This window comes from Tinamus guttatus, unplaced genomic scaffold (genome assembly GCF_059628265.1).
Source record: "Tinamus guttatus ecotype Peru unplaced genomic scaffold, ASM5962826v1 Tinamus_guttatus_pri_ptg000035l, whole genome shotgun sequence".
Lineage (NCBI taxonomy): Eukaryota > Metazoa > Chordata > Aves > Tinamiformes > Tinamidae > Tinamus > Tinamus guttatus.
Genome location: NW_028288569.1, coordinates 709,889 through 737,105, shown reverse-complemented (window position 1 = coordinate 737,105; position 27,217 = coordinate 709,889). Strand labels below are relative to the sequence as shown.

General features: G+C 44.5%; 2 protein-coding genes across 2 annotated transcripts; one reads left to right on the top strand and one right to left on the bottom strand.

Moving 5' to 3' along the window:
* Positions 1–1,636: 1,636 nt before the first annotated feature.
* LOC104571187 (uncharacterized) lies at positions 1,637–3,165 on the bottom strand. The gene is made up of 2 exons (XM_010218267.2): positions 3,074–3,165; positions 1,637–2,607 (listed from the first exon to the last, which is right to left on the bottom strand). Exons 1-2 carry the CDS (start codon positions 3,123–3,125, stop codon positions 1,676–1,678), a joined length of 984 nt encoding a protein of 327 aa, XP_010216569.2. The 5' UTR covers positions 3,126–3,165; the 3' UTR covers positions 1,637–1,675.
* A 5,555-nt stretch (positions 3,166–8,720) lies between these two features.
* LOC148595988 (uncharacterized) lies at positions 8,721–25,346 on the top strand. Its single transcript, XM_088534170.1, has 9 exons — positions 8,721–8,907; positions 14,703–14,852; positions 15,675–15,965; positions 17,940–18,233; positions 19,121–19,417; positions 20,759–20,890; positions 22,140–22,253; positions 23,745–23,903; positions 25,018–25,346. The coding sequence occupies exons 1-9, from the start codon at positions 8,721–8,723 to the stop codon at positions 25,344–25,346; spliced, it is 1,953 nt and encodes a 650-aa protein (XP_088390296.1).
* Positions 25,347–27,217: the final 1,871 nt, after the last annotated feature.

Genomic DNA, 27,217 nt, shown 5'->3' with positions numbered 1-27,217 from the left:
GGCAGATATGAGTAGAGTGAAACCAAATGACTTAAACTGGATCTACTGCCAAGAGTATGAAGCTGTGCCCTCTGTGTTAGGAGTGGGTAGTTAAAGGAGGTGTGGATATTTCTGGATTAATCAGCCAACCCTTTCATTCACACTGCTTCTGTTCACAGCTTGCTTGTTCCCTCAGGATCCTAGGCCGTTCAAGCTGGGCCTTCTCTTTGGCCTTAGCCATTTCCCCCACCAGGGTGCTCATCTCTTTGTGAAAACTCATTGTAAGTGTGAGGCCTGTATGCAATTATGAAAATTAAAATTCTACAGCACAATAGATTTGATCACTTCATTTTCTTGCCTGCAGCACAGTGTGATTTCTTCCCCTGTTTGGCTTTGTGGGTGGAAGAGGCATTCCAGCATACACTATTGCATTTATTGTAGTGAGTTTTTCTGCACTAGACATACTAAAATCTTTATTATTAACTGCCAATTCCCTCCTCCTCCGTACCAAGTGGTTGTCTGAGATAGAATTCCTTTTAAGGACAGACTCCCTGTAGTAGTAATATTCTCCTCTTCAAAGAAAGCAAGATCTTTTCAGAGGTCAGTTCCTTCTACTTTCTCATAATTCTGCCTCCCCCATATTCCTTAGAAAGTCATTGTTAAACAGGACTTCAAAACCACTCTCAAAGAATCAAAAAAATCTCCAATCAATGTCATAATCACCTCCTTGTAATCATTAACAAGTCAAAATCACATTGTCTGAGTTAAAAAGTTTTATACAAGAAAAAATGTTTAACATTTAATATAAAATCAAATTTTGACATAGCTTATTTTTCAAACATCCTCTTTCTCTCCATCAATTGACAATTATAAGATCACAATTAAAAAAATCATTCTAAATACTTTAAAAAGCCTTATAAAAACATTCAGAAAGTGCCACCCACAAAAGCATCTTAACCAGAATTTGAGAGAAATACCTATTAGGATGTTAATTGTCAAAACTGCTGCTGAGGACTAGGTTGTCGAATAACAGCAGGATGTGTGGAACTGTCAAATGAACTAACATACAACCCAGCAAAACACAGTTCCATAGACATGACCTCAACAGAGTGTCAGGTGGGTCTACAACGGGTATGTGGAGACACCCAACATATCGTTGTGAGGTTTTAAAATAAATAGATGCTAACATCACCTAAAACCAGTACAGGCGAGCGGGAGATGTAGACTCTAAGCAGGAGCCATCATCCCAAGCTGTGGCCTTATCACAATGGCAAACCCAAGGCAGCTTGTACAGGACACAGTAATAGATGTTAGCTGTGCTTTTCTACTTTTTTTTTTTTTTTTTTAACAGGGATAAAAATCACTTCCCAGTGAAAATAACAGTAAAGGCACTGATCCTTGGAACACTTCTATGTTCTCCTTTCTGGATTTGAATGTACCATAAGCACCTTTCTTGTCTTCATCCCCTACAGAGAAGCTCAGAACTACCACCACACAGCACTAGTTCCTGCTGCAGCAGCCTCCCTCCCTGCTTGAGCGTGTGGGCAACACTCACCCCCAGGTTTAACCAGAGGGGAAGGGGGAAGGCTCTGAGGACTCCCACCCTCAACATTCATGCCCCAATGGGTGTTCCTGCCCCAGGGAGCAGCTGCTTCAGCACCAGGGACCTGCCTACTGTCCACAGAGCCTTTACCCTCTACCCCAACTGCTCTGTATGGTGCTTCTGGTGGCGCACCAGCTGGGGCTGGAAGCGAAAGCTTTCCCCACACTGGCTGCAGTGGTACGGCTGCTCACCGGTGTGGATGCGGGTGTGCTTGATGAGGTTGGAGTTTCCGCTGAAGCCCCGGCCGCACTGACTGCATTTGTAAGGCTTCTCGCCCGTGTGGGTGCGCGCGTGGTTGATGAGGTCAGAGCTCTGCCCAAAACGTTTGCCGCACTGCCCACACGCGTAGGGCCGAACCCCGTCGTGCGCCCGCTGGTGCTGCAGGAGGTGGGAGCGCTGGCTGAAGCTCTTCCCGCAGGCTGGACACTTGTAGGGCCGCTCCCCTGTGTGCATGCGTTGGTGTTTGATGCAGGTGGAGCTGTCACTGAAGATTTTCCCACACTCGCCGCACACGTAAGGCTTGAGCCCGGTGTGGATGCGCTGGTGCTTGAGGAGGTTGGAGCTCTGGCTGAAGCTCTTTCCACACTCGGCGCAGGTGTAGGGTTTTTGGCCCGTGTGGACCCGTCGGTGCTGGATGAGGTGGGAGCTCTGGCTGAAGCCCTTGCCGCACTCCCCGCACAGGAACGGGCGCTCGCCCGTGTGCATGCGCTGGTGCTGGATGAGGTGGATGCTCCGACTGAAGCCCTTGCCACACTCGGAGCAAATGGTGGGCCGCTCTGCGCGTGGGGCTCGTCGTGGAGCTGCTGCTTGCCCTTTCTCCTGTCTTTTCACCAGGCTGCCATCAGAGCAAGGTGGCTTAGTCACCTCTTCCTCCTTCTCACTGCCACCAATCTGCACCTCTGGGGAACTGTGCTGACTTGCATAGCTATCCCCCGAGACCTCCTCTCCTCCCCTGCACCCTGCTGCCAACGAGTCTGGCTGATCTGCATTTGCATCATCTCCCAGAAAGGGACCTGCCTCATCACCTGAAAAAAAATACAGAAGTCTAATTGTGAATAATGCTGGAAAGTGGCATGGCACAGAATGGGCAAGCTGCTCTCTCAAGGAGCCTGGTCTACACTTTTCTCTGCATGTAAAAAAGGAAAGTGAAGGGTGGTGACAGACAAAAGTTCAGCAGTAGAGAGGCTGTATGGCTATGAGAGCCCAGCCTAACCATGCAAAGCTGAGCAGAGGTGTCACACTTAGCACTGCTGAGGACAAGGGTACAGGCATTTCCTAGCCCCCAGGAAATCTTTGTGTTTTGTCTTCTTTAGAGGATATGTGAGAAGACAGAATATTAAAAGTGGACTGACAAGGACAGGCTGCCTGCTTGCCCTACAGGGCAAAGAGCGGATCACAACATAAGACTGATAGAAAGTGGCTTGAATAACCCTGTGACAGCTCAAATAGCATTTGCTTGCTTCATGTTTATGAACTTATCTAACTTCTCACCTGTGTGCATCTCCTCCAAGACCTCATGGTCTTGTTCTTCTTCTTCATCCATCCTGGCTAGGCTAAGCAATCAGGAACCCTCCTCACAAAAGCAAAAAAAAAAAAAAAATTTGGTTAGCTGAACATTTGGGAAGAGCTTGTCATACAGTATGTCTTAAAATCTACTGCCACTGCTGAACATGGAGAACAAGCCTAGTAGTTGCATAAAAGAACAGAATGAATGACTGACAGAGATGGATATCCCATGGGCTAATGAGGTATCCGATGTCAGATTTTTTTTTCTTAGAGGAAAGTCTAGGTTGCCTCTCTTCATATAAATGATATATATTAAGACATATGCTAGATGTGCAGGACTCAGCAGTGGTTGACAGAAATCATAGATATAAATAAACATCAAAACCCAGCCACATCTGTATGTACAGGTGAATCGCAGATATTTCTGCAATATGGCAGCCACAAGGCTAATTAGTCTTCTAAAATTATTTATCATTCCTTTAAATGAAAAATATCTTTTTAATCTCCAGAATCAGGTTTTCTACTACCTCATCTCTCCTTTTCTCTTTCCCTCTCTGAGGGTATTTGCTGAGGCAAATACCAGCAAAAACCCTATAAGATAGGCAATATTTGTTGTCTACTACGATAGGACTCTACCAGGTCTCTGCTTCGCATACCTGCTGAGTTCCAACAACTACCACAAATACAATTGTTGGACAGAGGAATATTAGCATCAGCATCAAACACAAGGATTATTTTCTCCTCAATATTTCCTATTTTAAGGCCCCAAACAGCAAGCATTAGTAGGCAGCATCACGAGGGCAAGCACTGGCAGTTGTTGTAGAGAAAATTCAGAACAGTGGAAATACAATGAGAAGAAAAAAAAGTCACACTTGCTTTTTTAAGGGAGAACTAAAGAGGGCAGAGAAAAGAAAGCAAGTGGATGTATCTAAGCCTGGAGTGTGAAGTGAGTCACAGCTACAGCTGAGACCATACCGGGTGATATTTTTAAAGCATACTGCTTAAAAAAATGTACTGTGGATTTTTTTTTAATTTCATCTTTAGTTACCTAAATGCCAGTTAGCATCACTTCAAAAACATATTCTGGGACCTCTGCTTCAAGCTACCAATCTTTGTTTATTTATGGCTGAGCCACGGGAATATTATACTTTCGATAACTACTCCAGCTTCAGTTGCAATCAACTTACTGGATAGATGGGCTCTGATGCAGGTGAACACTGCAAACTGAAGGCTACCTTGTCCTGGACCACTTCATCCATCACCAGCACCTATTTAACACGGGGCAACAGGGAACAGGGCATTACCTTTACAGTGTCGGAATCAAGGAAATTCAGATGACCTAAACAGGTTTGCATCTCAGATCCTAGTGATTAAAAGGCCACCAGTCTTGGATTCTTTGACCTTGGGTGGCAAGGATTTTGATGGAGAGAGAGAGTGTGAGAGGCTGGAAACTTGAATGGCAGAACCATGAAGATGAAAAAAATATATTTTGGAAAAGCAAGAAGCCATAAAAAATTGTGACCCGAGTGCCTGCTCTAAATACCTGTGAATGCTAAAGCGGGTAGCCCCTGTGGATGCACCATACGCACCACGTTCTCCCTGCGGCCTTGATATTAGCGCTGCGATGGCATACACAGATTTTGTAGCTGGCTCCTACAATTTATTTTACCTTGGCGGTTTACAAGCAGCTACTCGCTTCTCATTTGGACCACTCAGTTCTGCATTCCTCTCGCGCCAAGGCACAGAGGCTACGCACCTTAGCCCAGCGTGGAGCCCCCTATTTTCAGATTTCCCTGCTGCTCGGGATCCTCCAGCCCGCTCCTGCGGGGCGGCGGGCGCCGAAGCGCCCTCTGCACGGGCACCCCGGGCGCTGCAGCACAGCCCGGCGCTCCAACGGCGGCCGCGGCCTCCTCCCAGACCCGTCCCCGGGACGCTCCGTGCCTGCAGCGCCCCGGCTCGGCCCTCGCCGCTGCCGCCTGCGGGCGCCCCCGCCGCCCCGCGCCTACCTGCCCGGCGCCCGCCCCGCTCCGCGGCGGCAGCTTCCTGCTCCGCGGCCAAAGGGCGCTTCCTGGGCGGAGCGGAGCGGCGCGGCGCGGAGCGGGGCGGGAGGCTGCGCCGCGGAGCCGCGCGGGGCTCCCGGACAGGGCTCCGTGCGGGCGGGACGCACGGGCGTTTGGCACCGCGCTCCTTTGGGGGTGCCCGGAGGACCCCAGTGGGTGGCAGCCGCCGCGAGCCGCAGGGACGAGCTGCACGTGCGGGGGCTGTGCCCGGGCGTGTGCGCGGAGCCCTGCGGCGATGCCCGTGAGGCTGCGGCTGGCGGGGCCGCCCTGGGGCGCCGGGAGAGCGCTGGGCAGGCCGCACAGCCCCGGCCGGGGCTGCTCCGCATCCAGCGGGAGGCACCTTCCCCGGAGGAGGCAGCCCCCAGGAGCCTGGGCTGCGGAGGGCAGCCGTGTGCCTGGGCGCCGCAGTTCCCGCGTGCCCTGCTGAGGGACACCTGGGCTTCCCCAGGGGTGTCCGGGAACGGGGAGCGGGCTGGAGCACAGAAAGAGACACTCTGTGGCCACAGGCTGGGAGGCCGCGGGTACCTTTCCGGAGGTAGCGGCATGCTGCGCTCAGAAACATGATCGAAAACAACCTGCTTTTCACACTGTCTTCTCTTTCCTCACTGATAAATACACTGCCCCTTCCCCACTTTTTTTTTTTTTTTCCCCAAAGGGATTTTTCACTCTTATGCTATAGGAAATTGTCCAGCTGTTTTAAAAGCTAAAACACCCAAATACACAATGTGCTTAGTAGTGGTACACAAAACAGGCTGGCAAGGAGGGTATGGCTGGCCAGGCACAGAAAGGGGCTTTCAAGCACTCAGCAAAACTTTTCCACTAACAAAAGCAAAAAACTGGTTGAAAGAGAGGTACAAAGATGATGCAGGCAAGCTTTTCACCTTCGCAGTAGATGTTAAAGCAAAGGCAACAGCTGGAAGCTATGACTTGAGAAATTCAGGTTGGGTATTGGGAAAAAAATAGTAATTGAGTAATGTAGCAGAGGAACAGGCTCTGCTGAGAGGGTCTGCATCCTTAGAGATTTTCAAAACCTGGTTAGAGAAGGCTATGGCTGACCTGACTTGGTGTTGGTGGCGGCGTGCTCTGAGCAGGAGGCTGAACTCCAGATTTCCCTTCCAACCAACTCTTCTGTGATTCTCCCAACAAGATGTAGGCAGTTATGGATTGCAGATAACTCAGCAACTGGAAGTTGATAATTTGTGAGAAATCTTCCAAAAATGGTTTAGCTGTGTTAAAGGCATACAAAGCAATGCAGTGCACAAAATCAGTATTGTAATCACATTTCAAGAAAAAGAAGCAAAGTGCTTCAAAGACACTTTGGTAAAATAAGCCAGCAGTTACTAGATCACTATTAGAGCACAGCTACCTAAATCTAGGCATATGCTCCTGGAAAAAAAAGTTGTTGAATTTAAGAACATCTGCATTAGTTCTGAAACAGCACCAGGTCAAGCCTTGGCTCCATTTTTATTGCTTCAGAGCAACTTCGCTGTTTAAAGATTGATCAGTTTTTTTTTTTTTTTTTGCATTGACTGTTACAATGTTTTTTCTTAAAAATACAAAAAAAAAAACCTTAAATAGTAGAAGTGACTCAAACACCATGTTTAATAAAAAAGTTTACTGGAAAAAAGCAATAAAAATTTAGATGAGAATTACAACAGATAAAGTGCTACGTACAGGAATAACTGCTCTCCATCTTGCAGTAAGCTCTAGCTAGCCTTCAGCTTTACCATTCTCTTGGTAAAGTAGTGCCTAGAGGAATGCCGTATCTATCCAACTGTCTTTATAGTAATTAAGTTTCACTTTGCCAAATTGCCATCTGAACAGAAGGCACGAAGGTCTACAAGGCATTTGGAAGATTGTGGCTGTCCAGTGAATATTATTTCCTTAAGCTTATGTATTGATCAACAATTTGCATCTACACTTAAAGAGGTTTTGGTGCAGAGGGATACATTAATCATTCATATATACAGCACTGACATTCTGCACAGCTGTCAAAAAAGAAAAAAAAATACAGGAACAAGACTAATTTGCTGTTTTATTTGGCTTCAAGCTCTTTTGACAGAAAACACTATTTTAAATATTTCAGCTTTAAAGCAGTGATATAGTTTTCTATAGCCTAATTAAATTGCTTGTTAACACAACAAAAAGTTAAGTGCAGTGTTTTGCAGGTGGATGATGACCTCTGTTTGTTTGGATTTGAAGTCTTTTTTTTTTTTAACAATTTTAGATATGGGAATTATGTTTCAGGAAATAAGAAAGAAAGGAAACATGCTCTCCAGATTGGAGAATGGCAAGAAAGCAGTTGTTATACATCAGCCCTAAATTAAATTGCACAATCCTAGCTGTGTGCTTATGGAAAAAACAAGCAAACTTTCAAATAGTTCAGTGACATCATTCTACCATGCTGCATTTTTCAGTAGTTCAGAGTAACCTCATTGTGTTTCAAGGATGTATGTTCTTTAGACTACAATATGTTCCACATCAGAGTGCAACAGAAGAATTTCAGGTATTCATACTCTGTCTTGGTAGGAGCTGCTGCTGCTTTGAGCAGAATGTATTGAGTGGAATCTGCTAGCACTCTTAAGAATGGATGCAAAGAAAGAAGACAAGCTTGCTGCCAGGCAACTTGTGGACACCTGTGACAGACGTGAATTAAAACTGCCATCAAAGCTACTATATGCAAATACCAGAGCTGCGCATACACGCTTTTTATTGCCATAAACTTCTGTTATTAAAAAAAACCCCACTGAAGACTGAAAATAGACTAGCAAAGGAAAATAGACTAGACATCAACACATTTCTCAACGGATGCTGATTTTGTCATACTTTTAAAAGACAGGTAAGCTTGTCAGTCTAAATCCCTATATTTCCTGCACCAGCCTATTTTCCATGGGGAAGGGATAGCACTCTTTAGGAGATGATGGCAGTGACACTTCTTTGGAAAACACTTCTCAGTGATAGTGTTGCCCAGCAATTTATTTGATCCTTTTAAGTCTGTCCAGCTCCTGTTTCATGGTTGTTTCATGTTCTGCCCTCCTTCCTTACGCAGTTTCCTTTGATAGTTCTGTCACTGAAGAGTAAGGACTAATTTATGACTCTTTTGCCACCCCTTCTTTCCCCCGCTATGCCCAACCCAAGGCCTTGGCTTGCAGGTAGTTCTTGGGAGCATTCCCAAAGGCTCCCTTTGGGAAGGAAGGGGCTGTTTTTACTGGACCCCATGGGCTCCGGCAGGGCGGGGCGTCATGCCACACAACCACCACCCGCGTACCGCTCTATCCCCTCCCACTTCACTACAGGACCCAAGAGATTCCACACATGTGCAGAGCGCCCCATACAAGGGGGACACTACAGTGTCCAGGGGGGGTGAAGGTCACCTGAGTTAAGGTGGTGAGGAGGGAATAGTCTCTAGTGTTTGGCTGGAGAGCAGGCACAATGGTAAGTGAAGGTGACCATTGTCTGTTAGTGTGTTCTTAATGCCCAACTGTGTTTCAAAGCAGTGCTTGCCTGATGAGCGGCTGGAGAGCTGCGTGGCAGAAAAGGATCTGGGGGTGCTGGTTGACAGCTGGCTGAACATGAGCCAACAGTGTGCCCAGGGGGCCAAGAAGCCCAGCAGCCTCCTGACCTGTATCAGGAACAGTGTAGCCAGCAGGACCAGGGAAGAGATTGTCCCCCTGTACTCGGCGCTGGAGAGGCTGCACTTTGAATCCTGTGTTCAGTTTTGGGCCCCTCACTACAAGAAAGACCTGAAGATGCTGGAGCGTGTCCAAAGAAGGTCAACAAAGCTGGTGAAGGGACTGGAGCACAGACCTTACAAGTAGCATCTGAGGGATCTGGGGTTATTTAGTCTGGAAAAGAGGAGGCGCGGGGAGACCTTATTGCTCCCTACAACTACCTGAAAGGAGGTTGTAGTGAGGTGGGGATTGATCTCTTCTGCAGAATAACTGCCGATAGGAAAAGAGGAAATGGCCTCAAGTGGTGCCAGGGGAGGTTCAGCTTAGACTTCAGGAAGAATTTCTGCATGGAATGAGTGGTGAAGCATTGGAACAGGCTGCCCAGGGAAGTGGTGGAGTCACCATCCCTGGCAGTGTTCAAGAAATGTGTAGATGAGGCTCTTGGGGGCATGGTTTAGCAAGCATATTGTTGAAGGGCTTATGGTTGGACTCGATTATCTTAACGGTCTTTTCCGGTCATAATGATTCTATGATTCTGATGGCTTGTGCGAGTCAGTACTCCTGTTGCTGTATGTTCATGTCAGATATAGAGTGAACTGGGAGCTCAGTTCCCTCCCAGGTGCAGGTGTATGCCAAGGCAATGAGTAGGTTTCTATAAAACATAGGGAAAAGCAGGAGTAAAGCAAGAGGATGTGCCTGCTATGCCTGCTTGTTTTCAGCAGTTTCCTGGGAGGTAGTGGGGTACTTCTGAGATAGTCCTGTGTACAAAGGGGTAGCAGGCAGTTAACCACATCAAGAAAACAACCAGGATAGGCTCAGTAGTGTGTCTTCTTCAGTCGCAGAAGAGTTGGGAAGGTGAACGACCAGTGAAGAAGCAGGCATCATCATCCATATTTAAAGGCATATATTTCACCAGAGAAAACTTGCAGCTTGATGTTTGTATAGCTTTAACTAGCTCTGCCTCCGTAATGTTTTCAAATTAGGTAAGTGTTCCATTGTGTGCAAGGAAAGCAAGATTTTACTTTCTAGCATTTGGGGAATGACACAGTTGTGTACTGAAGGGGGCAGTCTTTTCCCGTTTCCTCCCTCAGGCACTCTGGTATTGAATTATTTCATTTTAGGTGATGGGAGATTAGGAATTGAACGATATTAATGTGATTATTTGTTTAAATGCATAGTTTGTAGGCATCAGCAGGGTAATTGTGTTCTGCAGAGAAAAAGTTAGCAGCCTCGGGCACCCCTGCAGCTTCATTTCAGCTCGAACCGATTGGTTGACAAGTTCAAGTGAAGTTGTGTACCTGAAATTGTCTATGTGTTCTTGTCTGCCCAAAGATAAAAGTGTGTGTGAATTAGCTGGGCCTCAGTGGTCTGTGGGTGCTGAGAAAACAGGGCTAACAAATGGGACTTTGTAAACCGTGCAGCTGGGTATGAGAATAATTGAAGTTAGTACAACAGAAAGATTCTGTATATAAGCCCATGCAAGGTGCATTAGAAGCATTCGGTTTGTTTCCTTGCCTCTTTTTTTTTTTTATTTACTGGTTGCTTGAGGGCCAAATAAGCAGGACAAAATTTTACACAAAGCAACTTAAGCAGAGATGCACATGAGCACTGGATGCATATCCTCCCCCCTTAATGAAAGCATGAGAATTACTTTGGGTGTACTGATGTTAACAAGATCAATATGACCAATAGTGCAAGTCAACAACTTTCTGTTTTGAAGCCAGGATGAAATTATGGCTAAAAGGCTGACTACCACTATTCAGCAAGTGCTAGTCTGGCTATTGTGGGCTATGTAAAGGCTCACTGAATTACCATCTAATAAAAGTGCTCCCTGTTTTCCATGTAACAGAGAACATCATCAATGTAACGGGACAGGGAGAAAGGAAAAGGACCTGTGTCATCACTGGTAAATCTCCAATACCAAATGGACGCCTTTAGGGCCCACACTACTTTTGAAGCTTATTTAACTGGTCTAGATGTGGTCTACAATGCCAAGATTGATACTGCAGTGAACACATGCGAGACAGTGCACTCTGCCTCTTTGTAATGGCAAAAGATGCTTCTCATTATTGGGACAGCTGCTTGCCTGGCATTGGTGCTCTGCATAGGTCTTTTGAAGCTGAACAATGTTGCCTCCAGGTGCCATCGACGTCTTCCTGGCTCTTCATCTGGCGTCATCAGATTGTTCTAAGCATCTGACTTTGTGCATGGTTTAGACTCTTTGTATTTGCTGGCTTTTTTGTGGGAGTGTGTGTGTGTAGCACTTGCCATTGGTTCGAATGCCTTGTGTTGAAATAAACTATTCTTTTTTCTTTACTTTTCCTTTTGAATCTGTACTCCTAGGTCATTAGTCTTCAGAATCACACAATCACAGAATGGTTAAGGTTGGAAGGGACCTCTAGCGATCATCTAGTCCAACCCCCCTGCATAAGCAGGGACACCCAGAGCACGTGGCACAGGGTGGCATCCAGGTGGGTTTGGAAGATCTCCAGAGAAGGAGACTCCACAACCTCCCTGGGCAACCTGTTTCAGGGCTCTGTCACCCTTACAGGAAAGAAGTTCTTCCTCATCTGGAGATTAAATTTCCTATGTTTCAATTTACAGCCGTTACCCCTCATCCTGTCACCAGCCACCACGGAGAAGAGCCTGGCCCCATCACCTCTCAGGTACTTGAATATGTTGATCAAGTCTCCTATCAGACTTCTCTTCTCCAGACTAAACAGGCCCAGCTCACTTAGTCTTTCCTCATACGACAAATGCTCCAATCCCTTAATCATCCTTGTGGCTCTATGCTGGACCCTCTCTAGAAGTTCCACGTTGCTCTTGTACTGTGGGGCCCAGAACTGCACCCAGTACTCCAGGTGCAGCCTCACCAGAGCTGAGGAGAGGGGCAGGATCCTCTCCTCAACCTGCTGGCAACACTCCTCCTCATGCAGGCCAGGATCCCATTGGCCTTCTTGGCCACGAGGGCACATTGCTGACTCAGGGTTAACTTGTCAACCAGGACTCCCAAATCCCTCTCCGTGGAGCTGCTTTCCAGCAGGTCAACCCCTAATCAGTACTGGTGCCTGGGGTTATTCCTCCCCAGGTGGAGGACCCTGCATTTGTCCTTGTTGAACCTCATAAGGTTCCTCTCTGCCCAACTCTCCATCCTGTCTAGGTCTCTCTGAATGGCAGCACAGCTCCCTGGAGTGTCAGCCACTCCACTCAGTTTGGTTTCATCTGCAAACTTGCTGAGCTGCACTCTGTGCCCTCCTCCAAGTCACTGATGAACAAGTTGAAGAGCACTGGGCCCAGTATTGACCTTTGCAGGACACTACTGGCCACCCGCCTCCAACCGGACTTGGCCCTATTTATCACCAGCCTCTGGGCTCTGCCATCCAGCCAGTCCTTAATCCACCTCACTGTCCACTCGTCCAGTCCATACTTCCTGAGCTTCCCTATGAGGATGTTATGGGAGACTGTGTGGAAAGCCTTGCTGAAATCAAGGTAGACAACATTCACAGCTCTCCCATTGTCCATCCAGACGTTCAGAGTGCTATCCAGAGTGCTATGGCTTCAGCATTCTCCATGCTTGCTGGAACAAGGAAGTTCAAAGATGATCCATGAACCTGTATTTCATTGTCAAATGCACATCCAATGAAAGTATCACAGAATTACAGAATGGCTGAGGTTGGAAAAGACCTCTAGAGATCATCTAGCCCAATCCCCGTGCTCAAGCAGGGTCACCTAGAGCACATGGCACAGGGTGGGATCCAGGTGGGTTTGGAAGATCTCCAGAAAAGGAGACTCCACAACTGCTCTGGGCAGCCTGTTCCAGGGCTCTGGCACCCTCACAGTAAAGAAGTTCTTCCTCACGTGGAGGTGGAACTTCCTGTGTTTCAACTTGCACCCATTACCCCTTGTCCTATCACTGGCCACTACTGAGAAGAGTTTGGCCCCATCCTCCCTACATTCACCCCTAAGGTACTTGTACATGTTGATCAGATCTCCTCTCAGTCTTCTCCAGACTAAACAGGCCCAGCTCACTTAGTCTTTCCTCATAAGATAGATGCTCCAGTTCCTTAATCATCTTTGTTGCTCTATGCTGGACCCACTCTAGAAGCTCCACGTCCCTCTTGTAGTGGGGAGCCCAGAACTGCACCCGATATTCCAGGTGCGGCCTCACCAGAGCTGAGGAGAGGGGCAGGATCCTCTCCCTCGACCTGCTGGCAACGCTCCTCCTCATGCAGGCCAGGATCCCATTGGCCTTCTTGGCCATGAGGGCACAGTGCTGCCTCATGGGTAACTTGTTGTCAACCAGGACTCCCAAGTCCCTCTCCACGGAGCTGCTTTCCAACAGGTCAACCCCTAATCAGTACTGGTGCCTGAGATTATTCCTCCCCAGGTGCAGGACCCTGCACTTGTCCTTGTTGAACCTCATGAGCTTTTCTTGCTTTGTATCGGAGTAGTGTGTAGAGGCAGAAGTTTCAGGGCAACTTGTGGAGGAAGCAAAGACAAGTTCAATCAAGAGTATTGAACAAGTAGCAATAAGTCATTGAAGGGAATGCTAGCAATATCTTTTCCAGCACTTGGTGCAGCCTTTTCCTTTACAGATGCTACCCAATGAAACAGACGTTTCAGAGACCCCCTGATTAAGTGTACACACCTGATGTATTTGACTTGTTGATGACCTGTATGGCAGCACGTTTCAGTCAGGCTAAGGTCTTTCAGACCGTTGCCTTGCAGATCATCTCTTGTTTTCTATATTTGTGCAAGCCGCTGCAAGCAGTTATTTTGGACAGTCAGCGCGAATCAGCTGACATTCATTTTAAGGCTCTCAGTTGCCTGCACTTTATACAGCCCTGTACTTACTAAGTTTGCGCGTGAGGTATTGCTTGACAAACAGAGAGAGAGACAACATGCTTTCCTCTGCAGAAATCTTGTTCATTTTGTTTTTCATCCTGGATCTGAGACACAGCCCTGCCCTATGTGCAGCTTTTCTTGCTTTGTATCGGAGTAGTGTGTAGAGGCAGAAATTTAAGGGCAACTTGCGGAGGAAGCAAAGATATGTGCAGTCAAGAGTATTGCACAAGTTACAGTCTTGGTGTTATGCATATACTGCGAAAGCAAGTTTTACCTTAATATACAGACTCTCTGTAAAGCTGGCAAATGAGCTTTGTTTGATTTCTGGGTTTAGCACTCAGCTAACAGAGATGTGTTGGAGCCATAAACTTCTGTAGCCACTAGCAGAAGTTTGGCCTCTTCACACGCGTTTCTTTGGCCTATCAAAAAGTGCTTTGCATATCTCCTACAGCATCATTTGATTACAATGTCGTATATGTCAGCCGGAACCTGAGTGGGATGTGTGGCACTATTTGGGGTGGCATAGCTTTATGTAATTTTTGTTTCCTTGGGGAAGGTCTCACAAGTGTAAATAGCTTCCATGTAGTTCTGTGTTGGAGTTGTTCTCAGTCTTTTAATTATAAAACTTCTTGCCTTCCTTATCAAGTCAACTCAAATAAGAACTTGTGTAACAGTATTTTTGCAGAGGGCTACAGGAGCAGTTGTGCAGACACACAAGCACATCTCCTGTTCCATTTCAGCTCTCTTTGCTCTGATGTTCTGCACACAGTATCTCTTCAGCCCCTTTCTCCAAATGTGTGTTTGCTGTGCAAAGTTGCCTGATGATAGTTTTGGTCTTCGCAACAGCAGATGTGATGTGCGGAAAAAAGGGAAGCTTACCCACAAGTTCTTAGCCGATGAGTTCACAGTGGTTGAAACCCACACTATTTTCTAAAGATACCTATTCTATCTGAGAATTCTCTGCTCTGATTCAGTGAGGAAGTGATAAAAAAAATTAAGCCATCCTTTAAATATTTCTGCTCCCCTACTTCCTTCAAGTCACATCATTTGCTAGTGTTTTAGACTGGTTTCCCACTGAAAAAAAATCCATAAGGAAGTGTGCATATAATAACAAAGAAAAGATAATTCATGAAATGTCACCTCTTTTTGCCTTCCAAACTGTTTTGTGTGCACTTGTTGTTCTTGAAGGTAAGAAACTTTATTTATAATATTCAAACTTTATTTAATAATATTCTAACAGAAACATGCTTTAATTCTAATTTGAAAAACCATTTTGGTGTGGATGTATTCGTGGAGATTTATGCTGCTGGGTTTATTAGTTGCAAGATCGGGGCAGTATTTAGGTGTATTCTATGGTGAAACAAAATAATGTTCCCAAAGCATTTTCACTTTCTGCATTTAAGCAGCAGATTTCACTAGAAAAGGAAAGACCTTGGCTAATGAGATTATGTCAGTGTATTTGGAGCAGGAACAAAAGCCGGGCAACTAAAAATAGAATAATAACAAACTAATTATGCCTACATCTTCCTCTTAAAGATTTACCGTTGAAGGAGTAATGTGAGACACTGTGGAAAGATAATGCTAATAAAAAATAGCATTTGACAGTGTTGTCTTATTATTAGACATTATTAATTGAATGTGAGTTGTGAATCATTCCTTATTATTATTTATGAAGAATAAAAATGGCTTGAAGCATAAGCTCCCAAATACTCTTCAACCTGAATCAGATTATGCCACTAATGGCATTATTTCATTAAAAAAAAGAAAAAAAAAAGAAAAAACAAACTTACAGGAGTTTAAAGATCAGTTTAATACAGCCTCACAATGTTACTAAGAACAGTACTATGACACCTGGCCAAGCCAGAATTTAGTGTTCAGCTTTCAGTCTCAAATCCCAGACCAAGTGCTACATTGACAAAACTCCTGTAATCTCCAGTGTCTCAGTCTGATGGCTGTAATTATGCTGGGCTGTTTGATAATGACCTTGTTTTGTGTGTTTTGTATTTTCAGCTCACAGTGATGTGACAACAGTAGACAAGAGAGTGTGTGACTCTGTTATTTTTCATCTTGAATGTCCCCCGTTGGGCCAGCTTTCTCAGATCACCTGGTACAAGGGAAATACACTCTTCATGCAATGGAAAAGTGGCAACACAGTGCCCAGCCAAAGGATTCCTGCCTGCTCTAATGGGACGCTAAGGATTCGCAGTGTAGTGAAAGAGGATGCGGGGAGGTACACGGCGATGGTGCGTGACAGCTCTGGGCATCTCCTTTACCAAAAAGTATTTCAGCTACGTGTGCAGGGTAGGTGTAAGTTCTCACTTGAAAGTTCTTGTCTTTGTGTTGGGCTGGATCAGGCCCGTGTTTGTGTTGTTTTGCATGGATTATGTTTCCATGGTTGGCAGCCTTTGGCTGTGTTGTGGTTTTGAGTTTGTGTGATCATCAGAGGCAAGGCACTTGTATATTATATTGTTGATTAAAACATTTGTTGTATTCACAACTAGCACCTATACTTGTGCCACAACTATAAAAACAAGATGCTACAATTGGACTTCTAAATTGGACCCAACCATTTAAGCTCCTGAAAGTGCTGATCTCTTATGGAACTTCCTAATTTGTTTGTTGGCTGCTAATTTTGGACTACTTTATTTTAAATCTCAGTTTTGCTGTATTTTTATCCACTTTTTGAAATTACAAAAATAGATCTTGTTTTTGTTTGTTTTTGAAATCCATATTAACATAACTAGGTCAACCCAGCAGGATCTGCTGAAAGCTCCAAGGACTTGTGCCTTCACTCAGTCTGACCCACAGTGGCATAATGTGGCGATCTAGGGATTTATAAACTGCTGATTACGACTCTTTACCCTATTCTGCCTGATCTTTGAGACACTAGGTGGGTACCCCTCAGGGGTACTGTGTAAGATTAGTCAGGGTTATGCTCTATTCTGCCTTCCCACTTTCTTTACTTTCAACATCACCCTGTACTCGTGGTTGCATGGTCCCCTCCCAAAACAACAACAAAAAACCAAATAATTAAACAAAGCCTTGCTCTGTCTTCCAAGTAACTGCCTTTCTTTGCTGTCTCCTTTCACTCCAGTCCCTGCATTTCCCAGATGGTAGCGGAGATGAATGAGAGAGTTTCCTCCTTATGTTGCTCCCTTGATATTTCCAGTACCCAGGGAAGCATCCTGGCTGCCTTGCATTCCTCACAGCCTGAGGGTCAAAGGCATTTTTGCTTGCTGTGCTCCAGATGTGAACTTGCCACCTCTGTTTTAAGCCAGAGCAATACAAAAACATGGAATAAAAAATGGATTCTGATGCCACAACTGTTTGCGAGGACACTTTTACTGTGTGTTTTAGCTAATGTCCTCCCTCAGTTTTCTGGAAGTTGGAGCCAGAGAAGGAATTACTCCCTTGTTTGTCCTTTGGATAGGTAGACAAAACACAAAAATGTGAGGTGTTCTAGGTTGTTTGATAAATGTGCTATCTTATTTTGCCAAAGCTGGGCAACCAGCTTTGTTGTCTATTGGATAATATACTGAGGAATGCAAAAATAATATTATATGATTTCTGAAGAAAAGACTGGCTCTAGAAACTTCTTTTTTCTTTTTTTTTTTTCTTCTTGGCTTTAGTAATGTGTTGACTGATTTGAGAGTACTTGGGTGAAAGAATTAAACACAGATAAGCAAAAACTTTGCTTGCCAGGGCAAAAAAATCTTTGCCCAGAAGCAATTACTAAAAGCAAGCAGTCATTTTCATGGGAATTATTTCCATTCACATCTTGAAACTACAGTAATTTTATACTTAAAGATGTGCCAGATTCAACTTGGCATGACAAAAGGTAGAACGGTCCTTGTTTCCGCTTAGTTCTGAAAGAGCAGCTGTTGTGAATGTCACAATCCAGTTTTATAGGGAAAATGTTAATCTTACTGTATTTTGGACAGTGCCAAAGACAATATTCTAAATGTGTCCTTAGGAATTATTACCTATAATTAGTGCTGATACTCTTGATATGTCTTGTGACTTCTCACTAGGGTTTTCCCTTCCTAAAGCAAAACAAACTGCTTCTTCAGCGTGACAAGGAAATGGTCCTTCTCATGGTTCTCAGGAAACTTGTCCAGGGGCTTAATTATTTACCTGCCTTTCTCTTAAAACTAAGTTCTGGCATCAAGTAGGTTCCCGCTAGATATCTTATAGGCCTCTGTGGAAATTATTCCAAAGTAGTAAGAGCTTTCAAAAACCAAACATATATATTCATATGCACATGTCTTCTCTCAGCAGAGCATCTTGTCAGAAGGCTTGTTGGTGACTGCTTTACTTTTGATCTGAACTGCGTGCAGCCAGACAGGTATATCGATGTCATCTGGAAGAAGAATGAGAAGCGAGTGGCCAGGGTGAAAGGGAGGACAGTGAATATCTCTTCAAAGTACCGTGACAGAGCCCATGCATTTCCAAATGGCAGCCTGACTTTGTGCCCCATGCAGCTGGGGGACATGGGCAAGTATGTGGCAGAAATATATGATCTGGATGGTGTGCATTTGCATCAAGAAATTATAAATCTGGAACTGACCAGTAAGTCTGAGCCTGCTGTGCATATGTATGGTAATGTGTCTTCAGTAGGTGCCAGTGTACTGTTTGCATGTGTAGTTTGTCTTTGGGTGACAAAAGGATCAGAGGTGTCCTTTTCCAGGAATAATATAGGCTCTAGCTGCAAACCTGCACATATTCCTCCTCAGGGACTCATTGGTCTTTTCAGCCCATGCAGTGCAATTCTTCATTTTCTGCCTTCAGCTCTCGTCAGAGGGTGGGATGGTCTGAGGGTGTGGGTAGGATAAAATTTTAAGCTGGCATGAGGTAGTTTGCTCCCAGGAACAGGGTTAGCTGTGGTGAACTAATGACACTATCCATGCAGACCTGGACCTTAGAATGAGCTAAGCACTGCCTCCTTCCCTGGCAGGTTTGGCAGCTCCCCCCCAAGCTCTGTGCTACTGCAACAACATCTTGGAGATGGATATTTTACCCCTAACTCAGATACGTCCACGTGTGCTGCATTCAAAGCAGAGACTATAATAGAGATATAAAGAGTGAAGGGGCCATTCTTGGTTTGTACAGGTCATATGCAGACAGCACTGGCAAATTTTTTAGGTCTGGGTAGTGTTCCACTAAGCTATAATTACCCACCTTTGAGCCCATCTTATTGTAGTGGAGAAGAAGCTCTCTAAGCGCATGGAATGGAAGTAGTATAGAAATGGCAAAAGTTATTATCTCATTACAAGTCAACACATTAAAGCAGTCTTAAATAACTTTCTGTATTGATTTCAGGTTGATGCTTCAAATAGCTATAACAAATGAAGAACATTTCCAATTAAGAAAAAGTACAAGGAATATTTCTTCCTGTGGTCATTCTGTGTGAAATGTAAAATACTCCAATAATGAGCACATATGTTTTCCCTCCTCAGAAACGGAAACGTTTGAAGAAATCACAGCGTTTATTGGTGGATCCTTTTTCTTGAACCTAACAGAGATGAATCTGAGACATTTCCAGGTAGTCTGGAAAAAAGAAAACATGGAAATCGCTAGGACAAGTGGCTTTAATTTTTGGTACCATGATGACTATATTAACAGGTCTGAGATTGTGTCTAATTACAGTCTCAGACTGGATAGGATTCAGAAGAGTGACCAGGGCATTTATTCTATAGAACTGAATGACAGAGATGGGAGAATGATAGATGAAAGCACCTTTCATGTGAAAGTTGGTGAGTATCACTTAGAAATGCTAGTCTTGGTTTCATCCATGTTGAGTAGAGCTGGAATTTTTGTTGCTGGTATAACTGCTCTAGCCAAAGACCTAAGATTGCAGAAAGAGTCAGTCCACTTCTAGTTTGTTACTCCAGTAAGTTTTGCAAAAAAAAGCTAGGAGCTGTGAGATAAAAAGTACTTCTTTGTTTTTAGCCAGTAAATGCTATACCTTTTTTCATATGATTGGTGGTTAGATCTATCAGAAGAACTTTGAGTTGAATTTGAGTTTATAACTTTTTCCCAGATTGAGAAAAGAATACACTTTCCTATCTGTGAGGGTCATCATGGTGAGGAAACAGAGAAACTTCTAATTAAACGCTGTCTACAATTCCAGTTTTGTTCTAATTCTGCAGTGTAATAGTTTAACCAGTGTAGTTAGATCGGTATGGCTTTTTCTGTGTGGGCTAAAATTAGGCTTTTACTGACCAAGGAACACACAGTTCATTTGAATGAAAATGATTATAATGAAAACTGTTGTAAAAAGTATTTTGTGTTTCCTGCCTACCTCTTCTCCTTCATTTAATGCCAACAGAATCTGTGTCCATGGGCTGACATAGCTTTGAGTGGTGGCCTCCTAGTTCCCAAACAAGACGGCGAGGGCTAGCACAGCTTCTCAGTGCTCTACACTCTTCCCTGGTACCCAAGGCAGGGTGGCAGCTGTCAGCAGTAGTGCTCACAAGGGTTTTGTTGTGGGGAGACGATACCTTGACCCTTTTGTCCTTGCTCCAGACAAATGCCTATCAGTGCATTGACTTCTCTGCCTCCTTTGCTTTCCAAAGCCTACAGTGCACTGTATGCTGTAAAATATGGCTGCTTTGATTTTGTGTTATTTGGGCTCTGAGCCATCACTAATACACTCTTCAGATTTTTCTGTGATGCAGAAACAGAATGAGAGAGGCTCACAAATGTAAGAAGTGAGGCATGCTGTGATACTGAAATGGTTAGCATGTGAATATAATTTCCTATGTACTTATAACTACGCATAATAGATTTCTGAGGTAGTGATGAGAGGCAAACAAAAACCCCACAGTGGAGAGCCAGGCTGTTAGCTGAGGTCTGTCCCAGTACCATGGCTTATAGATTCCCACCTATGCCCATCTATGCCATGTGAAAAGAGCCCATTTAGTTGCAAATCTCTTAAAGAAAATAAATAAGGTAACCTTTAGTTTTAGAAGTCAGCTTTCTGACAATACTGAACTTACAAGACATAGGAAAAATAGTAAAGAACAATAAAGTTAAATTATACAACAGGATGAAGGTAAAGTGAGTGTTGTTTTACAAATTAATTTTCATTACAGAGCAGAAGGGAGCATCCAGAAGAAAGTATGTTCAATTACTGTTCTATATATTCATAACATCACAAGCATTTCTAATTATTATTATCTTGGTTGTGCTGATGTGGTATTTTAAGAACTACAAACGCAGGTCAGGTAAGAAATCCTCCTAAACACTTACTCTATTTAAATTTAAGCCATTCCTGTGTAGATGCCATTCTCTGCATTTCAGGGAATACCTAACCATGCAATTTCTACTGTGAGTTACGTTAAGACTATCAGGCTGTAGCTTTACACTGCTCTCGGTGTTGGTGACTAACTGTGTGAGGCTTCCCCACATTGCTGGGAGGACTTTCACCCGTGCCTGAGGTGCCTGCTGCTGAGGTACCCTGCAAGAAGTACATGAGCTAGCACCCAGGTGGACCTGTGGCAAGGCCTTGGCGGGTCCCAGCAGTTGCCATGCCCCCACTGTTTGCATTGCCTGCGAGAAGATGATTTTGTAGTTTGGAGGTGGGGCATAGGCCAGCAGAATATGGCTCATGTCTGCTTGGTGGGGCTGCTGGGGATGGTGTCCTGCTGAACTCATCTGCGTTTGGACACTTTTGGGAAAGCTGTTCAGCAGGTGCCAGTAGCAGGGAGAGGCCTGTGCTTACTCCTAAGCTAGTAACGCTGAGGTAAATATAATGTGGCCTCCCCAAGGCCAGCACCTAGGTCGCTGTTGGAGCCGTGTGGGCAAGCATCTGTGAAGTGGCTTAGCCATGGCGGCGGTGGATGAAGCTGTACCCAGAGCCCCTTGTTGTCTCTGAGGCTCATGTGAGATTTTTGTCAAAAGTGGAGACCCAAACCGAAGTGTGTCATTTTAAACCTAAACTGGAGCATGATGGGAGTGAGAATGGCAGGTCCCTGGAGCAATGAAAGGAGAGAGGAAAAGGTCTGTGTGACCCAGATGGAAGCTGGAGACATTTGTTTTCTCTGACGGGAAACTGTTACTGCCTGGAAGTGCTCCATGGCTCAGAGGCAGGGTTGGAACAGCACATGGGCAGTTAGTGAAGACAAGGTAGTTTGTCTCATAACATAGGAAGAAGTGGATAGGGACATGAAAAGCTTAAAGGCTAAACAGCAGAGGAGATGAATCAGGGTAGGCATGGTCTGAGATTAAAAAAGGCATTTTTGGGGGTGTATGATGAAACTGAAAAATATGGAGAGATCTTCATGGTGCAGAGTGGAGAGAGACACTGAAGTCCAAGCCATTATCCTCAGTTAAGTGCTCCTCAGCATTACATTTCCCTAGTAGGAGATAAGGTATACCCTGAGAACTGAGCTTTATGCTGAGTATGAACTCCTTTACATCTTCCTGCAAATGTTTCCTGTGTGTTTATTTGTTTTTTACTTTATTTGGGTTAAGTTTGGATAAGAGTACCCAGAGTACCAAGCTTTCGGAATGGGAGTTCAAGCCTAACGGATGAGAGAGGAAATCCTAAGAAACCTGAACAAACTGATAAAAGCAATCCTTGTTCAGGTAAGTATCCTTCCCACATTGCTTATAGGGACTGGGAGCTTAGAATATGGAGGGATTTGTCTGAGTTCAATTTAGTGAGGTCTGACTGTCTTTTTTAAAATGAATATTGTAATTGAGAGGACTTTTTTTCTAGCATAAAAGTATCTGAAATTTTATGGATTCAAAGTCAGCACTCAGAGCTGCTGACAGTATTAATACCAGGGTAATCACATGTGCACTGGACTAAGACGACTTAAATAATGAATCATTTTTGCAGCCTCAGATCTTTCCTACCCAAGCCTAGTGGCCTGTGTCCTCTTTAACTTTGTGCGGAGACTTATGGTCCCTGTTAGCAGCTCACTGCTTGTGCACTGCTGGTGCCTTCTTGTGTTCTTCCAATTGCCCTCTATATTTGTTAGCACAGAGCAGAGTAACCCCTGCATTAATTGCAGTGGTCCTTCCTCTGTCTGTGCTTCTGTATGTTCTGTCCTACCTCCCTCTATTCCCTGCTCTCTTCCCCATCATGATCCTTGCCATTTGGTTCCTACTAAGTAGGAGAAGTTTGCAGCCTAGCTGAGAGGTGGACTTTTGTTTGGCACACATGGCTTATTCGGCCACAGATGACCCTGTTCCCTCAACACCAGAACGCAATCTACAGGGAGAAAAGTGAATCAGGTGCTGCTGTCATGTCAGAAGTGGGTGTGTAGGGAGCTGAATGGCTTGTCATGTGGAGATAAGCAATTCCCACACTTGAGAGCTGAGCAGTGCAACACTAGAGGTGTCACACGTAAACTGGAGTGGTTCAGTGAAGCGATTTATCATGTTCAGCTCCTTCCCTGCCATGTTTCCTGATGATAGGAAGTGATGGAGGTAGAGGGTAAGGTGAAGTGAAACTCTGGTATTCTCCCTTGAGAGGCATGACTGAGACTTAGGTTTCAATTTACATTTTCTTGAGTTTTCAGTAAATACAATCTGAAATAATTTCAGAAACTTGCCTTCAGCTGGGAAACATAAACATTTCTATTTGCTTTCTGCTTTAAACAATGCAATTCCTTATGGAGAATATGACTCAGTCTAGATCCCCCAAAATTACTAGTGGAAGAATTTGTAGTCAGTTCCTGCCTTAATGTAAGGCAGGTCCCCAGACCAGTTATTCTCCTGGCAGTGCTGCATTCATCAGCAAGTGCCTGAGGGTAGCATGTTCAGTTCAGTGAGCTACAATTTGGAGAACAAATGGTAATGATGTTTAGGTGAAAATGCCATAACTGTCTATATTGGAGTGTTTCCCAAAGCCATTTCCTCTGCCTGTCTGGACTCTGAACCTTGAGCTATGTAATTTATTTATTTTTCTGCTATGAAAATGTGTGTTCCTGCCCAAGAAGTAGCCTAAGGAGACTGTCTAAAGGAAGGCTATCAGAAGTCAGCCTGGAAGCAGCAGTCTGAACTTCTTTGTTGGTATCTTTTTTTTTTTTCTGCATTTATTTTTTCTAATATGTTTTTTTTTCCTTGCAGCAAATGATGAGAACTCTAGTGCACAGGGACCAGATGGTACAAATTCCACTGAGCGAAGAATTGAAAGTTTGCTGAGCAGCAACAAAGAGGCTAACACAGCAATAGCTGAAAGCTCCTGTCCTGACCAGGCTGCATATTTTCTTGTGACTACTTTTCAAGGTAATTAGAAGCAAAAGCAAGTAACCAAAGAAAGCTAAACTAGAGTAAAATGTCAAACAGGGGGGAGGATGATCCTTAATAGAATTTCCCACTGAATTGTACTATGAATTGTAATCAACCTTCAAACTATGGGGTTATGGGAAGTACCAGAGCCCTGCTCCCACTAGCTGAGTGTAGGGTGGGGAGAAGCCCCTTTCCTGTGTTCCCCCACCCAACATGAGTGGAATTGCCAGGTGCAAGAAACTCCTGAAATGACACCTGTGACTTTGAAAAAAAAAACAACAAAAAATTAAAAAACCCACAAGCCGCAGCCATGCACGGCTAGGAGAGGAGATAAGCTTTGGGAAGACAGTGAGGCCCCGGTGTCGTGAGGCAGTCGGCCATCTCTGCCCCTGCTGCCCTTTCTGCGAGGGCTGCTCAGCCTGTGTCTGACCGAGGTGCCTGTCCCTGTCGTGGTTCCGCCCGCTCTGCTGCCTGGGCGCTGCGGAGAGGCCTGCAATAGGGCGCTGCGAGCAGGGGCTGCTCCGTGCGAGCACCTCTGTGGTGGGAGCTGAGGGACACCCCCTGGTTGCGGCGTCTATGGGCTGGCCAAGCCCGGAGGCTACGTGCTGCACCTCGGCCCTGCTGTAACCGCAGGCTCGTGCTCCTGCTTTGCGCAAGCGAGAGGCAGGAAGGAGCGGCTGATATAAATAGCGGTGATGCTGCGAGCATTTACTCTCATTGGTGCTGGTCTGTAGAGCTGTGCTTGCCCAGAAGTCTGTCATCTCCACCACTTCTATATATCTTTTGAAGGTCTGTCTGCAGATGAAGTGCTCCAGTGTGTGGGCAAGTGACGCTGCAGGGGAGCATGCAGCACGAGTGATAGCTCAGAAAGGCCTTGGTGTCTCTGCTGGCAGCTTTTTTGGTGTGGGACTGACATGGCCCCTCTCCCTCCAGTTTCTCTTCTGCTGTAGGGTTGGAGGTGGAGGGAGGTCATTTCCAACAGCCTCTTTGACCACTTGGTGCTGGCCTTTGCCCAGTTCTGGCTCTGTCTGTGTCATATGTCTGTGCCATAATCTTTGTCCAGTCAGTGGTGTTAAGGAAATTACTCTTCAGCAGACCCTTTCCCTTCCAGCTGGAAAAAGACTCGATTTGACAGACCTCAGTGGTATGAAAGCTGGAAAGCCTCCTGCTTCAGTTGGTGAGGTGTGTGTTGCCCTACATGTTGAGAACATCCCTCCAGAATCTGAGCAGCGTGTTCTTCCAGACTTTGATCAGCCTCTTCCCCCAGTGCTTGATGACTGCTATTCTCCAGAATTCGATCACTGTGGTCCTCCTGAATATGAGGATTTGAAGGAAGATGACTATGTTTCTATGCATAATATAGTCTTTGTCTCGCAGGCAGCTAAAAGGGCGTGGGAATGGAGTGAAGACAATCTCAGTCAGTATGCTTCTATCAAGTAGAAAGCAACTCGCAGAGAATGAGCCTGGAGACTCAGTCACCAGTTCTTCCCATTACATTTGCTAGGAAAGATGCTTGCAGCATTGGACTGAAGTTTGAACTCTCTCAGCTGGTTTTGAGTCAATCTGGAAATTCAGCTGTTATTTTCTCATTTGGGTAAATTCATTTGCTTTGAAGATTTGGCTGGGAGGCTGAAGGGAAATCTCTCTGTGGATCAATTTGTTTTCTGCAGAGAGCACCCACAGCTAGTGCCCACAGAGAGTGCCCAGGTCTTCCAGGATAGCCTGTTAGGAGCCCTTTGGAAAGCAGATAGGGAAATAGACCTTAAGAGTAGTTCATGCCTAGCCTCTCCTGTTTGCTTCCACTAGGAGTTGTCACTGTAGGAAAGAGAAGGGCTTCAGGGATTTCCAGAGATGAGATCAGGACCCTGACCTCCATCCTTGTCTCCTGCTCTGTGGAAATTGCACCTGAGTAAATTGGTAGATTTTAGCATAAATTTCCCGCTGCTCTTTGCTTAGAAGAATGTGCTACTAAGTGTAAGTCAGCTGAAACTTTATTATGGGAGGGGAACTGCACTGAAGAACATGCAGCAAGTTTTACTTAGATAACTTATTTTTTTAAGAAGAAAGGAAAAGTAAAGTAAAGAAACCAGAACATTGCTGGCAAATGGATTTAGCCATATATGTAATTGCCTTTAATGAACAGCCTTGATAATGAGGTACAATTTCTGCAATGCCTATATTAAACTTAGTTATCTTAAATGGTGTGTAATTGTTTTTCATAGATTGCTTTTAAATCTTACAGATTGCTTTTTTGAGTTTTGATGAAGTAACATTTTTTACAGAATGCTAAATTATTTTTTCTTATTACTAAAAAGGTATTCCTGAACATGTCCGTTAATGGGAATTTTTATATAATCTGTTTCACTCTTTAAGTATACCTAAATAAATATTCTTCCTGTGGATTGAATCTATTATTTTGTAATTTAATCCTCTAAACCAGAGACAAATTACTCGTGTCTTTTTAGGATAAACAAATGACTGTGATTATGATCTCACTTTCTGACTTCTCCTTTTTAGGAACAAAAGCAAACAAAAAAAGAATCTCTTTTTCATCTTTTTCTCACAGGATCATTCTTGCTTTGCTATAGAGATGCTACCCAGATGCTCAAAATGGATCCCCGTAGCCTTATTAATTTTAAAAGCTGTCTGAATGCGTAAGAGTAATAACCTCCTGTCTTTACAGCTCTTGCTCCTCTTACTATGTCCAGAAAGGAGATACACAGCTTTTGAAGGGGATCACCTGCTGGCTCACATTCGAGCTTATCACAGAAAAATAATTTGCCTGAGGGCAAAATTCAGATTTATCCACCAGTCTATGTTGTGAAGTTATTGGTCTTCATAGCGTAAGATGTATAAATTCTTAATGGGCAGTGCTTATAGAAGAGGAATTAAAAAGCTGATTCTGCTGTCTGTTTGCTTGAATTCAGTGAGTGTGGAATTAGAGTTACTGAGAAACCTCATGTGCTGTTTACAGTGAATGACATTTCTGGAGATATCCAGTCTTGCTGTAGTTAAGCTGTTTGATGAAATATTAAGATCTGATTAAAAGTGTCTGAAACACTTGTTTCAGACAACAAACAAACAAAGTGTCTGAAAACTACGAGAGAGAAAGATTAGATGGATTCGAGAATTTCTACTATATTCTGTAAATCAGAGATATTATGGGAAAGAAGTTTCCAAAATCGTAGTAAGCTTAAGAATTTATTTCTGTTAACAAGGAGAAAACTGAGTAAATATTGAAAATTCTCTGATTACTTCTTCGTAATAGTTTCAATTTGTGGAGTACTTAACAGTGGGAACTTAGCATGTCT